This window comes from Rutilus rutilus (assembly GCF_951802725.1).
Source record: "Rutilus rutilus genome assembly, chromosome: 8".
Classification (NCBI taxonomy): Eukaryota; Metazoa; Chordata; class Actinopteri; order Cypriniformes; family Leuciscidae; genus Rutilus; species Rutilus rutilus.
Window position 1 is genome coordinate 4,589,267 of NC_140222.1, and position 15,542 is coordinate 4,604,808.

Here is a 15,542-nt window from a genome sequence, read left to right on the forward strand (position 1 = left end):
GTCATAATTGCATGATATAAAGTCGCAATTGCGTGCTATAAAGTCAGAATTTTGAGATATAAACTATTCTGAGGTAAAAAAAAAAAAAAGAAGAAAAAGTCTGGACTTTATATCTCACAATTGTGAGTTTATATCTCACAATTCTGAGAAAATATGTCAGAATTGCGAGATATAAACTCGCAATTATGTGTTATAAAGTCAGAATTGTGTGCTATAAAGTCGCAATTGTGAGAAAAAAGTCAGAATTCTGACTTTATAACGCGCAATTGCAACTTTATTTCACGCAATTCTGACTTTATTTTATTTGTTTTGTTGTATTTTGTATGTTTTATCTGTGTCACATAGTGAGAAATAATACTATATTATCAGTGTTCAAGTAAGACCAAAAATAATTTTTGAGGACAACAGTTTCATAATGACTTTCAATTTTACAATGCTTATAGCTCCAAAAGTTGGACCCTTAGAAACTTTTTATTGTCTGTTGATTCTACTTGTGTTAAGAAATTATCAATTCATAATTTTAGGTAACTCTGAAAGCCATTAACTATTATGATTGCTATTGGTCTTTCCATGGTTTAAATGTTATGATAATTAAAACCTTTAAATAATTAGTTTAAATTATAATTATATAATTATAATAAACATAATTAGAATGTTATTTTGTATAAATAGTTGTAAGAATATTTGGCGCGTTTATTTGGCATCACCGCGCTGACGTCATCACTAGTGTCCTTCCACGTTCGGCGCGTTTGTTGTGTCTTCTGAGGTGAGTTCTGCAGTTCAGATATTTCGCGTATTTATTTACACACCCTTAAAATACACTTTACACAGTTTGTTTCAGCAACATTTACAGGGTTATTTCTGAACTGTTTTCATCGGATAAAGCGCTAAATGTGCGTCTTTTCTGGCGCCTGTAGACTGATTTAGTTCAGCACGAAACTAACATCTGAGGAAAATGTTGAAATCATTCAAACATGATATGAACGACGATCTTGTCATATGTTTCATTTTGAGAGTGATAATGTAGTGTTATTTAATGTATAATCTCAAACTATTGTAAGTTTTGATCTGTGAGGGAATTTCATGGGGATAGAAACATTATCTTGGTCTTTAATGCGGCAATAATTTAAATGATGGACATAATCAGTTATGTAATGTTAATGACAGGAATTTGAAAGACCAAACTCTAAAAATGGGTGTAATATTGTTGTAGTTTGTATGTTTGTGTCAGATGTGATATGTAATACTATAATCTTTTAAATAGAGATGATTTATAATATTTAAAGGTATATTCTGGCTGTCTGAACTCAAACGTTTTCTTTTTACCACAGAGACCCAAAATTACTACAGAATAACTATAATTAGGGATGGCTGACGCGAAACTGAAGTTCCGAAGCTTTTCGAGATCCCGAAGCGCAGATGTTTCGAAACACTGATCCGAAGCGTGATTCAAAACACCCATGTCACGTGACTACGGCTAAATGAAGCATGGTCCGCCGAATCAGCATTTGATTGACAGGGTCGGGAACAGACCACACAATCGCACATCTGTATAAAAGTGAAGAAGTCAACGTATCTTGACCTCGTGGGCTTTTGAGAGAGGAGTTTGATTTTGAGATAGCGGCTTTTTGGTGACACAATGACATTTATAGTGTGATTTGTTTAGTTATATTTAGGCTTACATTTAAATTTACACATTGACTGATAGGCTACAGATAGACAGAGTATACATATAGTGACACATTAATAGATGCATAGATAGAAATATATATAGACAGATAGATTAATAGATAGATACATTGATAGATAGATAAATAAAAATGGAGGCTCCACAGAAGAAATGCCGTACATCTGTGGTGTGGGAGCATTTCCATTTGGAAACCCCAAATGAAGTGAGATGTATGTATTGTGATCGGCAGCTAGCCCACTGCAACAATACATCATCCATGATGCGCCATTTGAGGAACACTCATCCTGCCATTTTGCAGGGTGCAGAGGATGGTAGCATTCCCCCTGTACCTCGGCCTGCTACTGACACTGCTGGGCCATCTAAGCAAGGTATGCATTGTTTGAAATATAATTATTTGTATGTCCTTGCTAAAAAATATCTTTGCATGCCAGCAACAAGTGTCCCTTGAGAAAGGATTTTTTTCAAAGGCTGGAGAAATTATCTGTAAAAAAAAAGTCCTTCCACAGCAGAGAAATTAATATTTTTGAACAAAATTTCTTTTATTAATATTAATTTTTCATGACCAAAAAAACATTATGGACAGTGAGGAGCCTACAGGTTACAAGCTTCACATATTAGAAAAATACAATAATATAAAAACAAAAAAAATTTTACTGGCTCGTTGTCAAGGTTGTTTCAGATCAACACCTGCAAGTGACCACTAGGTGTCAGCCTCGATCTGCCCACCACTAACTATAATGCCCAACATTTACAGTGCAAGTACAAACAATAATGTTAACATATGAATGAAACGCGCTGTTGCTTCCCACGTTTTTTAACGGAATTATTATTTTCCTAATGCTCACATCAGTTAACAAATAAATGATAGAATATTCCCATAAGCCTTCAATATACCTCATTTGTGGTATCAATTCATAAAAATTGATTAAAATTATGAATTTATTTTCATTTCAGGCCTGATGGAGGAAAATGAGGAGATTGGAGAGGAGAAACATCATGTCAAAACTGAAGAAGAAACTCCCTCACAGACTGAAAGTATTTCTTTGAAAATAAGAGACAAGAAATATTTCATCTGCCATCAGTGTCTGAGTAGTTTCACACGACAAGAAACCCTTCAGGAACACATGATCATCCACACTGTTGAGAAACTGTATGAATGTGATCAATGTGGTAAAACATTTCTGTGTGCTTCAGCCCTAAAGAGCCACCTGAGAGTTCATTCACATGAGAAACCACATTTATGTTCTTTGTGTGGAAAGAGTTTTAAATACAAACAATGTCTTGAGATTCACACAAGGGTCCACACTGGAGAGAAACCGTTCACATGTGATCAGTGTGGGAAGAGTTTTACTCAATCATCAAACCTTCAGGAACACATGAACATCCACACTGGAGAGAAACCGTACGAATGTGATCAATGTGGCAGAAGATTTTCGAGGGCTACAGGCCTGAAGAGCCACATGTTAGTTCATTCACAGGAGAAACCACATCCCTGTTCTTTGTGTGAAAAAAGATTTTCACGTCTGCAGAATTTAAGACTTCATCAGAAAACACATACTGGTGAAAAAGCTCATAAGTGCTTTGAGTGTGGGAAGAGTTTTATTACCGCTATACGTTTGAAACAACACTGGAGGACTCACACTGGAGAGAAACCTTACAAGTGTTCACACTGCGACAAGAGATTCCGTCGGTCAGAACATGTGAAAACACACGAGAGGATCCACACTGGAGAGAAACCGTATCACTGCACTGAATGTGGGAAGAGCTTCACTCAGATATCTTCTCTACTCAGTCACAATAAATACAATCACAGAAAGTAGATCATCTTCAGATCCAGCACTTTCAGGTCTAATGCCGCATCCTCACCAAACGTGACACAATAATACCATCAAGCAATAACATCTCTTCAAAATCTGTCCTAACCAGCCACAACGAGCGACAGGACAAAGAAACATCATCTTAATTTGTCACAGTGAATAAAGTTCATCTTCAAGACCAGCAGTTTCTACTGAGATTCAGATCAAAGAACATCATCTTCTAGACGTTTCATTCTTGTATATAATTTTGCTTCATGGTATAAATAAATATCATTATACTTTATTATGAGTTAAATGTTATGTCCATTTTTTATGATGCATTTTTATCGTAGTTTGTTTATACTTTTATGAAGGAAAATATACGTTGTTTTTTTTTACAGATTCAAACTGTTCTTGTTTTTTTTCACATTTGTTTACACTTTGTATTTTACAAGCTAACTTTCATCGTAAATTTTTCTGTCTACTTATTCTTGCATCAAGAATAAATAATTTCATAATTTTAGTTACATTTAAGCCATTAAAATATCGTGAATGCTTTGGGCTTTAAATTTCTCGATAAAGCTTTAAAAATGTATATTTCATGAACGGACTGCTGTCTGTCTACTCTGTAACCTTTTTTTTTTTTTGACAGGTTTATTGATGTCTTGCTGCTTTATACAGTTTTTGATAATCTAACGGTGATTTCGACTCGTGGTGATGACGATATACCCAGCGCGCGCTCAGTCAGTCAGTCAGTCAGTCAGTGGTGTCGAGTCTTCTGAGGTGAACAGTTCGCGCGCTTTCGCAGTTTGAAGAATTACGCGGTCATTTCTGAACGGTTTCCATCGTGTTCGGCGCTATTCGTGTACACATACAAAACGGTAAGATGTTAGCGAACTGCCTTGTTGCCATGAACGGGGTTATTAGGAAATATAACTAAATGTTTGATAAAGATGGATGTCATTAGTTTATGACTATATAACTGCTTTTTTTCTGTATCATTTGAGAAATAATAGTAATCACTGTTTCTTGAGGTAAGGGACGAAACATATTGTAGAAGTTAGTTTTTAATATTTAATAATACATTAATTATAAACTGATATATTTGTAGACAATGGTCTCAGCTAATGAGCCATGTAAGGGAACAGCTTTATCAGAATTTTTTTTTCTTTCTTTCTAAAAATGTACATTTATTCACTTCTTAACTTAATCTGTGTCAACTCAGTCAGATAAAAAGCATGATATTTTAATTTGATTCATCCAACAACAGTATACAGTCTTCAATTATGTAATACTGGTGTTCAGTAAAGGAGCGGAGTAAAAAATACTTAAACTTTCCTGTGTTAGGGTTATTAAGAACAATCCAGTTCCTAGCCTAAATTGCTTAAATCTCTTCCCTCTGTTTTATTATTAAATAAATATAACCAATGTTCTTAGGCAAATCAGACAGTTCAGTTAATGTTTTAATATTCAAACACATAAATAATAAAATATTTATTTCTAAATTAATAGAAACCTTCATCTGACTGTGTTTAATAATGACAGAGTTGACAAAAACAGATGGAGTTGACAACGGTCCAACTGAAGATTACAATAACTGATTGACAAAACAACAAATTTGGTACACACACACACACACACACACATATAAATATACTTGATTCTACTTGTGTTAAGCAATGATCAATTCATAAATTTTAAGTAACTCTTAAAGCCATTAACTATTATGATTGCTATTGGTCTTACCCTGGTTTAAATGTAATGATAAAACCTTTAAATAAATCCTTTAACTAATAAATTATTTTTCAACCTACACATGACTGAGATTAAATTATTATTTACATGAACTTTAAGCGTTATTTTAGTTCAAGTTATAACTGTTATTTTGTATAAATAGTTTGCAATAATTGGCGCGTTTATTTGTCATCACCGCGCTGACGTCATCAGTAGTGTCCTTCCTCGTTCGGCGCGTTTGTTGTGTCTTCTGAGGTGAGTTCTGCAGTTCAGATATTTCGCGTATTTACACACCCATAAAATACACTTTACACAGTTTGTTTCAGCAACATCTACAGGGTTATTTCTGAACTGTTTTCATCGGATAAAGCGCTAAATGTGCGTCTTTTCTGGCGTCTGTAGACTGATTTAGTTCAGCACGAAACGAACATCTGAGGAAAATGTTGAAATCATTCAAACATGAACGATTTTGTTATGTTTCATTTAGAGAGTGATAGTGTTATTGAATGTATAATCTCAAGCTTTTGTAAGTTTTGATCTGTGAGGAAATTTCATGGGGATAGAAACATTTCCCAGCAAACACATTTACGTTGTGGCAATGTCTGAAGCACATTGCATTTCTTCTGTGGCAATGTCGCTGTCTACGTGCTCGCAACATTGTAACAACGTAGAATTGTAAGGGCTGTAGCAACATTGTTGCGCCATTCAACTGAGAGACGAAGTTCTGACAATTTTTTGTTTTTATGCTAGATAGGCCACTAGATATCCCCCATTTAGCATTTTATGTTTTAAGGGTAATTTTTAATTAGTCAGATGTTAGATAATTATATAGTTTTTTTTATTTTTTATATTGTGTATCCTTATTATTATTTATGGGGCTATCAGTAAATTAGCCTAATTATAATCAACACCTGTAAGTGTACACTTCTAAGAGTAAAAATTACAGAAGGTTACGTTAATTCAACTTTATTAAAACTAACTGCATATGGTAATCAAATTGCACTTCCAAAAGTCATACATTTGTGAAAAAAGAAAAAAACTAAATAAATATACACATTTATTTTAAGTATAATAAATAAAACATAAAAAGCAAAGATCAGAACATTTAATGAACAAAACTGGTTCTGTACATGGCAGACCGTAGTCGAAAGCCGGACGATAATGTTTGTTCGGTAAACGGAATTAGTCCAGGAAACATCCACAAATGCTGCCCTTGTGAAAAAAAGAGTGCACTTTAGTGTACTTTTATAAAGTGTTCTTATTATACAAATAATATACTTTAAATGTATACACTTAAGTGTGACTTAAATGCAATGTTTTCGGTGCACTGAATGCACATTAAGTATAATTGATTTCAAATATATCACATATTAAGTTGAAATAAAATCCAATAAGTTGTCATTAAGTGTTTTTTTGGTACCACTTAAGTGGGACTTAAATACAACTTTATATTTACTTTCATAATTACTTCTAGTGTCTTTAAAATTGATTTAAAGTGCACTGCTCAATGCACTGAACAGCAATTAATGTGAACTAAAATGTACTTTAATGTCAGTTAACAATACACTTAAGTGTGAATTAAATTTAATGTTTTCACCGCTTAAGTGCATTTTATTTGTATTTAATTTCAAATGTATCACAAATTAAGTTCATATTAAATGCAATTAGTTGAACTTTTGAATGCTTTTTTTAAACAACATAAATGGGACTTTAATACGTACTTTCATAATTGCAAAAAGTGTATTTAAAATATAGTTAAAGTGTAGTTTAATGAACTGACAAACAATTAATGTGAACTGAAAGATACTTTAATGTCAGTTAACAATAATAGTAAACAGTAATTTTTTCAACAAACGTATTGCATATTATATGTAATTGATTTCAAATGTATCAAAGATTAATCTCAAATTAAATGCAATTAGTTGAAATTAAGAGTGATTTTTTGGAACAACTCAAGTGGGACTTTAATACATTTTGAACTTTGAAATATGATAAGTGTACTTCCAAATATACTGACAAGCAATTAATAAGAACTAAAATATACTTTAATGTAATATACATGTACACTATTATATAATTAAATACATTTGTAATTAAAATGAATAATAAAGTTGCAGTTTATTTCAAATTTGAATAAAAAAAATCGTAACCTAGTTACTATCAACACAAATTCAATTTAAAACCCTCCACGTACATTTACTGACAAAATCTCTCAAATAAATACATAAAATCCTTTCTGTTGATGCACAAGAAAAAACAAAGAAACACTATACATAAACAAACAGTTACAACACTTTAAAGGGATAGATCACTTTAAAATGAAAATTCTGTCATCATACTCGCCCTCAAGTTGGTTCAAACCTGTATGAATTTCTTTCTTCGGCTGAACACAAAGGAAGATATTTGAAAAATGTCCGTAACCAACCAGTTAACTGGTCCCATTGACTTCCATAGTAGGAAAAAAAAAATACTTCACTGTATCATTTAAATATTGTTGCATTCTTATTAAAACTAAAAAATGTTATTCAGTCAAGTGCAGTAAGTTATTTCCTCTTTTGTTTGATTAACGTTAGTGACTCGCTAATTTAAATTTACACGTGGCTTTCTGTGCGCGTACACCGAATTGAGTTCTTTTTCACAGTTTACTGCGCTTAAAGGTGATCTAAGTAACTTTTTTACCTTAACTGAATAGCTTCAGAGTCATTGGAATGGTTATATTACTTAGTTGGGGTTGAATGGTGGTCGTTTCGCACCCCCCTGGTGCCCATGAGCGGAAAATTCGCACTTGCAACTTTGGGCCGGCGGGCCGCCGCGTCAGGAAGTATCGCGTGATATCAGGTCTTGCGATGTAAACAATTGCTTTACGGCCAAAAGAAATCTGCTAAAATGCTGTCATTATTGCGCTCCCTCACGCTGTTCGAACCAGAATGAAGAAGACGTTTTAAAGAATGTCCCATCTGCTTTGATGTCGTTGATCTACTAGCCTCTGGTGTCTGAGAATCGCCAACGAGTTTTTACAACAGTGTTGACAAATATCTATTCTGAAGCTGTGGGGGGAGCTCTAGAGAGAAACCTGCAAGCAAAAAGCGAGAATACAGCTAAGAAATCCAGTAACTACTGAGCCCTGCCAGAGAATGTCTAATAAGGGGAGAACTTCCTCTCTCAGTAAACTTCCGGCTTCTGAAATGGTTGCAGTTCCACTTTGTTTCCACATGAGGGCGCTCACAGGACGAGTGCAGAACGAATGGAGGTCTATGGCAGTATAACCATCAAAATCCACTTTTCTCAGGATATAATTTTTTGTCTAGTAATTTGAATATTGTATTCGAAAGGAGATGCAAAGAAATCACACATTGCTGGGTGTTAGATTTTTTAGAGTCACTTATTTGCTTTAAAAGGTTTTTTAAAGTGTCAATGACGTCATACATATCGTACGACCAGAGATACTGCTTTACGGCAATCCTTCAGTCACTTTGGTGCTTTCGCGCTCTGCACTGTCTTTTCTCTCGAGGCATCGACAACACAGCTGACACAGGTAAACACACACAGCTGACACAGGTAAACACACACACAGCTGACACAGGTAAATACACGCGCTAGACGAGTTTTGTTTTGTTTGTTTCTGGTCCTGCTTCGGATGCCACGATGCCATCAAGCGGTATCTCTGGTCGTAATCAGTCCTTCACTGACCAATCAGCGTTCATTAGCAGAATGCTAGCGTGTTATGGGCAACAACAACTCAACCTGTAAGAAATCGAAAGGACATAAGTACTCGTTCATTCAACTTTCGACCTATAACCCATGTTGAACTTGCAAAACCTACTATCGAATCTGAGATTTCTCAACGGCAATCAGGTGAAGGAGACAAATTTAGCCGTCTAGCTCCATAGACTCCCATTCATTCTGCACTCATGGGCGATCGCCCCCAGTGGAACTCTGGTGGAACTACAACCAAAATTCGGTACAATAGGACTTAAGAGGGAGTGGGCAGGCTCTCCGTAGACGGGCTCTGGCCCTGCTTTAAATGTTATTTCCATAGACAGTATATAAAAGGGTTATTTCAGCTTTTCTGTTTAAGTTGAAGTTGTTCTAACTCATTGTGTTGTTAGACTCTGTAGCCTAAATTCACAAAACTTGACTCTTTCACCTAACTTAAAGTCAATATTTTTGTTCAGTGTAGTAGTCTGATTACAATTAAATGTGTTTAATTGACTTAGAACAACATAATGATATTGGAAGTATTCTGTTCACAGTTGTAAAGTACAACACATTACTATTATGCTAAGACTCCTCTCATAAATTACATTTTATTGTCAAATATTATGTATAAAACCGACAAAAAATGTCAACAATATGTTGTACTTGATTATAATGTATAACTAAATGTATTGGAAAAATAAATTTCAAGTGCATTAATGCACACAGTATTATAGACTAAACATTTAAAATACATCAACAAATTATTTTTGGACAACACACCTGAGTTGAAATTAAAATCAATTATTTTCCATGTTTTCCATTAAAATTCTTATTTTATTTAGTATATTAGTCAATACATCAAAATAAATTTCCTTTAACTTATAACTTTAATAACTTTAAAACACTATAAAATCATAATTATTTAAAATGTTTAAGTAAAACTTAAGTAGACATTATTAAAAAGTGCATTTTTTAAAACATGAACTTAAGTGTGTTTAGAAATATTATCATGAAAGTGTACTTTCTTTAAAGCTGCCGTTGGCAACCCTGGAAGATTGAGTGGACTTAGCCAACATTTTTAATGTTTACAACTCTCATGCCCCTCCCCCACTACCAACTAATACCCTCCCATGGAGTTCGTGAGGGTCAGTGCGTGTGCACCAGATTTTCTGTGAACGCGCCCGTCTCATCAGCATCGATCAACACCATGGAATACTCATAAAGTAAATGGTTGATAAAGCACAATTACCTGTCGAGAAGAAATGTTGCAAGCTCTGACCTCCTAGCTCTTGAGGTTAACCGAGGAATTGGAATCTTTTTCCGCCATCACTCTTCGTTACTGCGCGAACTTCAGGCGTGTGCATGGGATTGTAACGTGCGCGAGGGGGGAGTGGGATCTGTGGCGTGTGCACAACCTGTGATTGACAGTCAGATCTCACACCCCCCTGCGCTGATTGGACCCGATGATCCGGGAGCGGTGGATTTTTGCAAAACCAATAACACGCTCCAGGTGGAGTTAGAAGCTCGGGTTATTTTCTAAAACCACCTTATTTATGTTGTTCTGTCGGATTATAGTGTCGATTTCACTGAATATGATCAAAAAAATGTTGCCAACGGCAGCTTTAAATAAAACGAATTAGACATTATTAGAATGTGCATTTTTAAAAAGTACACTTAAGTGTGTTTAGAAATATTGTGATGGAAGTGTACTTTAAGTAAAACTTAATTAGACATTATTACAAAGTGCATTTTTAAAAAGTACACTTAAGTGTGTTTAGAAATATTGTCATGAAAGTGTACTTTAAGTTAAGCTTAATTAGATATTATTACAAAGTGCATTTGTAAAAAGTGCACTTGTGTGTTAAGAAATATTGTCATTAAAATGTATTCTATTTAAGTACACTTAAGTGGTCTTTAATTTTAATTATATTATCTGCAAGTGCACTTTTTAAAAAGTATACTTTTATTATTTTAAGCACACAAAAAGTACGCTTTCAATACAATTAAGTACACTTCTTTTTCACAAGGGTGCTTCCCACATTTTTTAACGGAATTATTATTTTTCTAACGCTCACATCAGTTCACAAATAAATGATAGAATATTCCCATAAGCCTTCAATATACCTCATTTTGTGGTATCAATTAATAAAAATGCATTAAAATTATGATTTTTATTTAAATTTTAGGCCTGATGGAGGAAAATGAGGAGATTGGAGAGAAGAAACATCATGTCAAAACTGAAGAAGAAACTCCCTCACAGACTGAAAGTATTTGTTTGAAAATAAGAGACAAGAAATATTTCATCTGTCATCAGTGTCTGAGTAGTTTCACACGACAAGAAACCCTTCAGGAACACATGAACATCCACACTGGAGAGAAACCGTTCACATGTGATCAGTGTGGGAAGAGTTTCAAACAACAAGGAAGCCTTAATAAACACATGAACATCCACACTGGTGAGAAACTGCATGAATGTGATCAATGTGGCAAAACATTTCTGTGTGCTTCAGCCCTAAAGAGCCACCTGAGAGTTCATTCACAGGAGAAACCATATTTATGTTCTTTGTGTGGAAAGAGTTTTAAATACAAACAAAATCTTGAGATTCACACAAGGGTCCACACTGGAGAGAAACCGTACGAATGTGATCACTGTGGGAAGAGTTTTAGTCAATCATCAAACCTTCAGGAACACATGAACATCCACACTGGAGAGAAACCGTACGAATGTGATCAATGTGGCAGAAGATTTTCGAGGGCTACAGGCCTGAAGAGCCACATGTTAGTTCATTCACAGGAGAAACCACATCCCTGTTCTTTGTGTGGAAAAAGATTTTCACGTCTGCAGAATTTAAGACTTCATCTGAAAACACACACTGGTGAAAAAGCTCATAAGTGCTTTGAGTGTGGGAAGAGTTTTTTTAGAGCTGAAGATTTGAAACTGCACTGGAGGACTCACACTGGAGAGAAACCTTACAAGTGTTCACACTGCGACAAGAGATTCCGTCGGTCAGAACATGTGAAAACACACGAGAGGATCCACACTGGAGAGAAACCGTATCACTGCACTGCATGTGGGAAGAGCTTCACTCAGATATCTTCTCTACTCAGTCACAAAAAATACAATCACAGAAAGTAGATCATCTTCAGATCCAGCACTTTCAGGTCTAATGCCGCATCCCCATCAAATGTGACACAATAATACCATCGAGCAATAACATCTCTTCAAAATCTGTCTTAACCAGCCACAACGAGCGACAGGATAAAAAAACATAATCTAAATTTGTCACAGTGAATAAAGTTCATCTTCAAGAACAGCAGTTTCTACTGAGATTCAGATCAAAGAACATCATCTAGACGTTTCATTCTTGTATATAATTTTGCTTCATGGTATAAATAAATATCATTATACTTCATTATGAGTTAAATGTTATGTCAATTTTTTATGATGCATTTTTATCATAGTTTGTTTATTATTATTATTAATTTATTTAGAAAAAACAGGGACAGCGTACAATAAACATTAACCTCAAGGGGAGAGATGCATAGTACCAGGTTTTAGCTCAAGAGCTAATTTCCACCCGTAGTCCCTGGGCAGGCTGATATTATAATAAAATACATAATACATCATACATACATGAATAATGAAATTTACATTGACCAAATAAATAATTAAAGTCTTCATATGTACAACAATCAGATCTTCACACCTTTCATTAACTCTGGTCTACTCTTATAGAACACGTACTTACCCACACACACACACACACCTCCGGGTCACATGTGGGTGCAAATTTGATTTGACACAAGCCATTTCTTTGCCAGGCGTGAGAATGTATAAAAGTTTGTGCTTCTTATCAGCTCTGTAGGCAACATATTCCATACTTATACTTTTATGAAGGAAAATAAATGTGTTTTTTTACAGTTTCAAACTGTTCTTGTTATTTATTTTTTTGTAGAGAGATCGCAGATCGGTCACATTTGTTTACACTTTGTATTTTACAAACTAACTTTCATTGTTAATTTTTCTGTCTACTGGTTCTTCTTGCATCAAGAATAAAAAAAATCCATAATTTTAGTTACATTTAAGCCATTAAAATGTCGGGATTGCTTTGGGTTTTAAGTTTCTCGATAAAGCTTTTAAATGTTTAATATATTTCATGACTGAGATTGAACGGACTGCTGTCTACGCCTGTAACCTTTTTTTTTTGTTTGTTTTTTTTTTGACAGTTTTATTGATGTCTTGCTGTTTTGTACAGTATTTGGCGAGTTTTTGATAATCTAACGTTGATTTCGACTCGCGGTGATGACGACATACCCAGCGCGCGCTCCTTCAGTCAGTCAGTGGTGTCGAGTCTTCTGAGGTGAACAGTTCGCGCGCTTTCCCAGTTTAAAGAATAACGTCGTGGTCATTTCTGAATGGTTTCAATCGTGTTCGGCGCTATTCAAGAAAGAAGAAATCAGCTTCGTATACAAAACGGTAAGATGTTAGCGATCTGCCTTGTTGCCATGAATGGGGTTATTAGGAAATATAACTAAATGTTTGATAAAGATGGGTGTCATTAGTGTATAACTTTATATATCTGCTACATGGCTTATGACATGGCTACCCACCAAATAAATCAATAATTTGACACAGAATATTGATTTAAACCGGAGTTTATTGATTTAAAAGCGATTGTATTGCTTCCGAATAAGAAAATAGTCCGTTCCGTCTCTACGGTTAGAATCCTGCGTCCATAGCAACGCTCTGTTATTCATGGCAACGATACTTCGCAGCGGTCATAACAGACCGAATTCTACATTGGAATTCAATCATATTTAATAATATATTAATTATAAACTGATACGTTGTTTATAGACAATTGGTCTCAGCTAATGAGCCATGTAAAGGAACAGGTTTTTCTGAAAATAAATTTATTTATTTCTAAAAATGTACATTTATTCATTTCTTAAAGGGGACATATAATGGCATTTTTGTACAAGCTAATAGGGCCTACGATTCTTTAGGGTCTAAATTAAAAGTTTAAAATATACTTTAAAGTCCGCATGAACCGGAAGGTGCAAACGACTTTTCTTCAGTGTTGTGACATATTTCCCAGTGAAACGGAATACTGAACAGAGGGCAGGGTTTTACTCTAGCGCTCCTCCTCTCCATCTCTCACTCATACCAGACTAGGGGAGTGGTTAAGCGTTTCCCAACCCAAGCCGTCAAACCTACATCATCAGAGAAGGAACGCCATTTCCAGCCCGGAAGTAACTTTTCAGACTTTGATTAAAGATTACGACAGCAAACAATTTTTTTCTGTGTATTAACTTGCACAGATTAATTGTTCACCACAAGACTAGTAATATGCGCTAACAAAGTAAATAGGGTCAATTTTGATTTCAGTTGGACTTTAATTAAAAATTCTCATTAGTGTTGTAAGAAAACACTCATTTTACCTGGACAAAAACAGCTCTGTTTTCAGCATGCCGTTTAAGTGCTTGTGTCTTTAAATGATAATGAGCTTTGCTCACCCCGCCCCTCTGTTCTGTGGGCGTTTTGCCACAACAACACACATGGAGTGTTGCCTTGACAACAGTTGAGGGTATATTTTGAAGAATGGCAGCGGGAGTGTCTGAGGACACTGTGCAACCGTATCAATTTGAACCGGAGTCGGAAACAGGACGTTTCTGAAATGGTTGGTTAACGCAATGTCACTTTGATCTATCTTTACTGGCAGGGAAATGTACCGTTAGTGAGATACGAACGTTATGTGTTTACTGATGTAGGCTATACGTTAGTTCATTGACAGATTGATGTTACAGCTAACAGGTTAATGGTCATAAAAAACTTTTTTTCGGTACATGTAGGCTTGTCCGTGATGCGTAACATTATCTATGCAGTGTTAGGTACCACTATCAGGGCTGAAGCACTAACATTTTACTGATCTGTTTAAAAAATAAGCAGTCTGTGAGACTGACAGTCATTTGGCACATAAACAACACATTTTTCATACCTTTTTCAATGTTCTCGTTTATAAAGCAGTCTGGTGAAATGATTTGCGCAAACATGAAAGCATTGACGTTGTTCGTGGGGAATAAAACTCAGCCACTGCGTCTTCAGCGGTTCGGATTTAGGAACATCAAAATGACTGCTGTGTTCCTTATTGCACCGAAGAACAGAACACCACAATCCCTTAGATGCCATTCTTCTCCAGCGTATCATCAATGCGGACTATGATTGACAGCTCGCTCACGAGCAAGGGCGGGTCGGTGTTGAAACGCTGCTGTCAATCAACAATCGTGGGAGGGGCGTACGACCGTGTGAAGTCACAAGGTCGAACGGCTTGATTTGAGACGGGGGAAAACATAAGGATATTAAAAAAAACACTGGATGGATTTTTATCATTATATGATGGTTGTGTACAGGCACTGCCAACACACATTTCAGTACAACCAACTTGTAAAAGTGCATGTACCATTATATGACCCCTTTAACTTAATTTGTGTCAACTCCGTCAGATGCATTAAAAAGCATGATATTTTAATTTGATCCATCCAACAACAGTATACAGTCTTCAGTTATGTAAAACTAGTGTTCAGTAAAGGAGCTGAGTAAAAAAATACTTAAACTTTCCTGT

At 35.2% G+C, this 15,542-nt stretch overlaps 2 protein-coding genes across 2 annotated transcripts; both read left to right on the plus strand.

Annotated features, from left to right (window-relative positions):
- The first annotated feature begins 722 nt into the window (after window positions 1-722).
- LOC311295746 (uncharacterized protein) lies at window positions 723-3,790 on the plus strand. Its single transcript, XM_084417247.1, has 3 exons — window positions 723-766; window positions 1,332-2,058; window positions 2,645-3,790. The coding sequence occupies exons 2-3, from the start codon at window positions 1,821-1,823 to the stop codon at window positions 3,508-3,510; spliced, it is 1,104 nt and encodes a 367-aa protein (XP_084273373.1). The 5' UTR covers window positions 723-766; window positions 1,332-1,820; the 3' UTR covers window positions 3,511-3,790.
- A 1,624-nt stretch (window positions 3,791-5,414) lies between these two features.
- Window positions 5,415-12,338, plus strand: LOC311295747 (uncharacterized protein). The gene is made up of 2 exons (XM_084417248.1): window positions 5,415-5,475; window positions 11,106-12,338. Exon 2 carries the CDS (start codon window positions 11,111-11,113, stop codon window positions 12,053-12,055), a length of 945 nt encoding a protein of 314 aa, XP_084273374.1. The 5' UTR covers window positions 5,415-5,475; window positions 11,106-11,110; the 3' UTR covers window positions 12,056-12,338.
- The last annotated feature ends 3,204 nt before the right edge of the window (window positions 12,339-15,542 follow it).

Coding starts and splice junctions, on each gene's coding strand:
- LOC311295746 (XM_084417247.1), top strand. CDS start 1,821: ATGGAGGCTCCACAGAAGAAATGCCGTACATCTGTGGTGTGGGAGCAT. Junction 2,059..2,644: donor TGCTGGGCCATCTAAGCAAG/GTATGCATTGTT, acceptor TTTTCATTTCAG/GCCTGATGGAGGAAAATGAG.
- LOC311295747 (XM_084417248.1), top strand. CDS start 11,111: ATGGAGGAAAATGAGGAGATTGGAGAGAAGAAACATCATGTCAAAACT.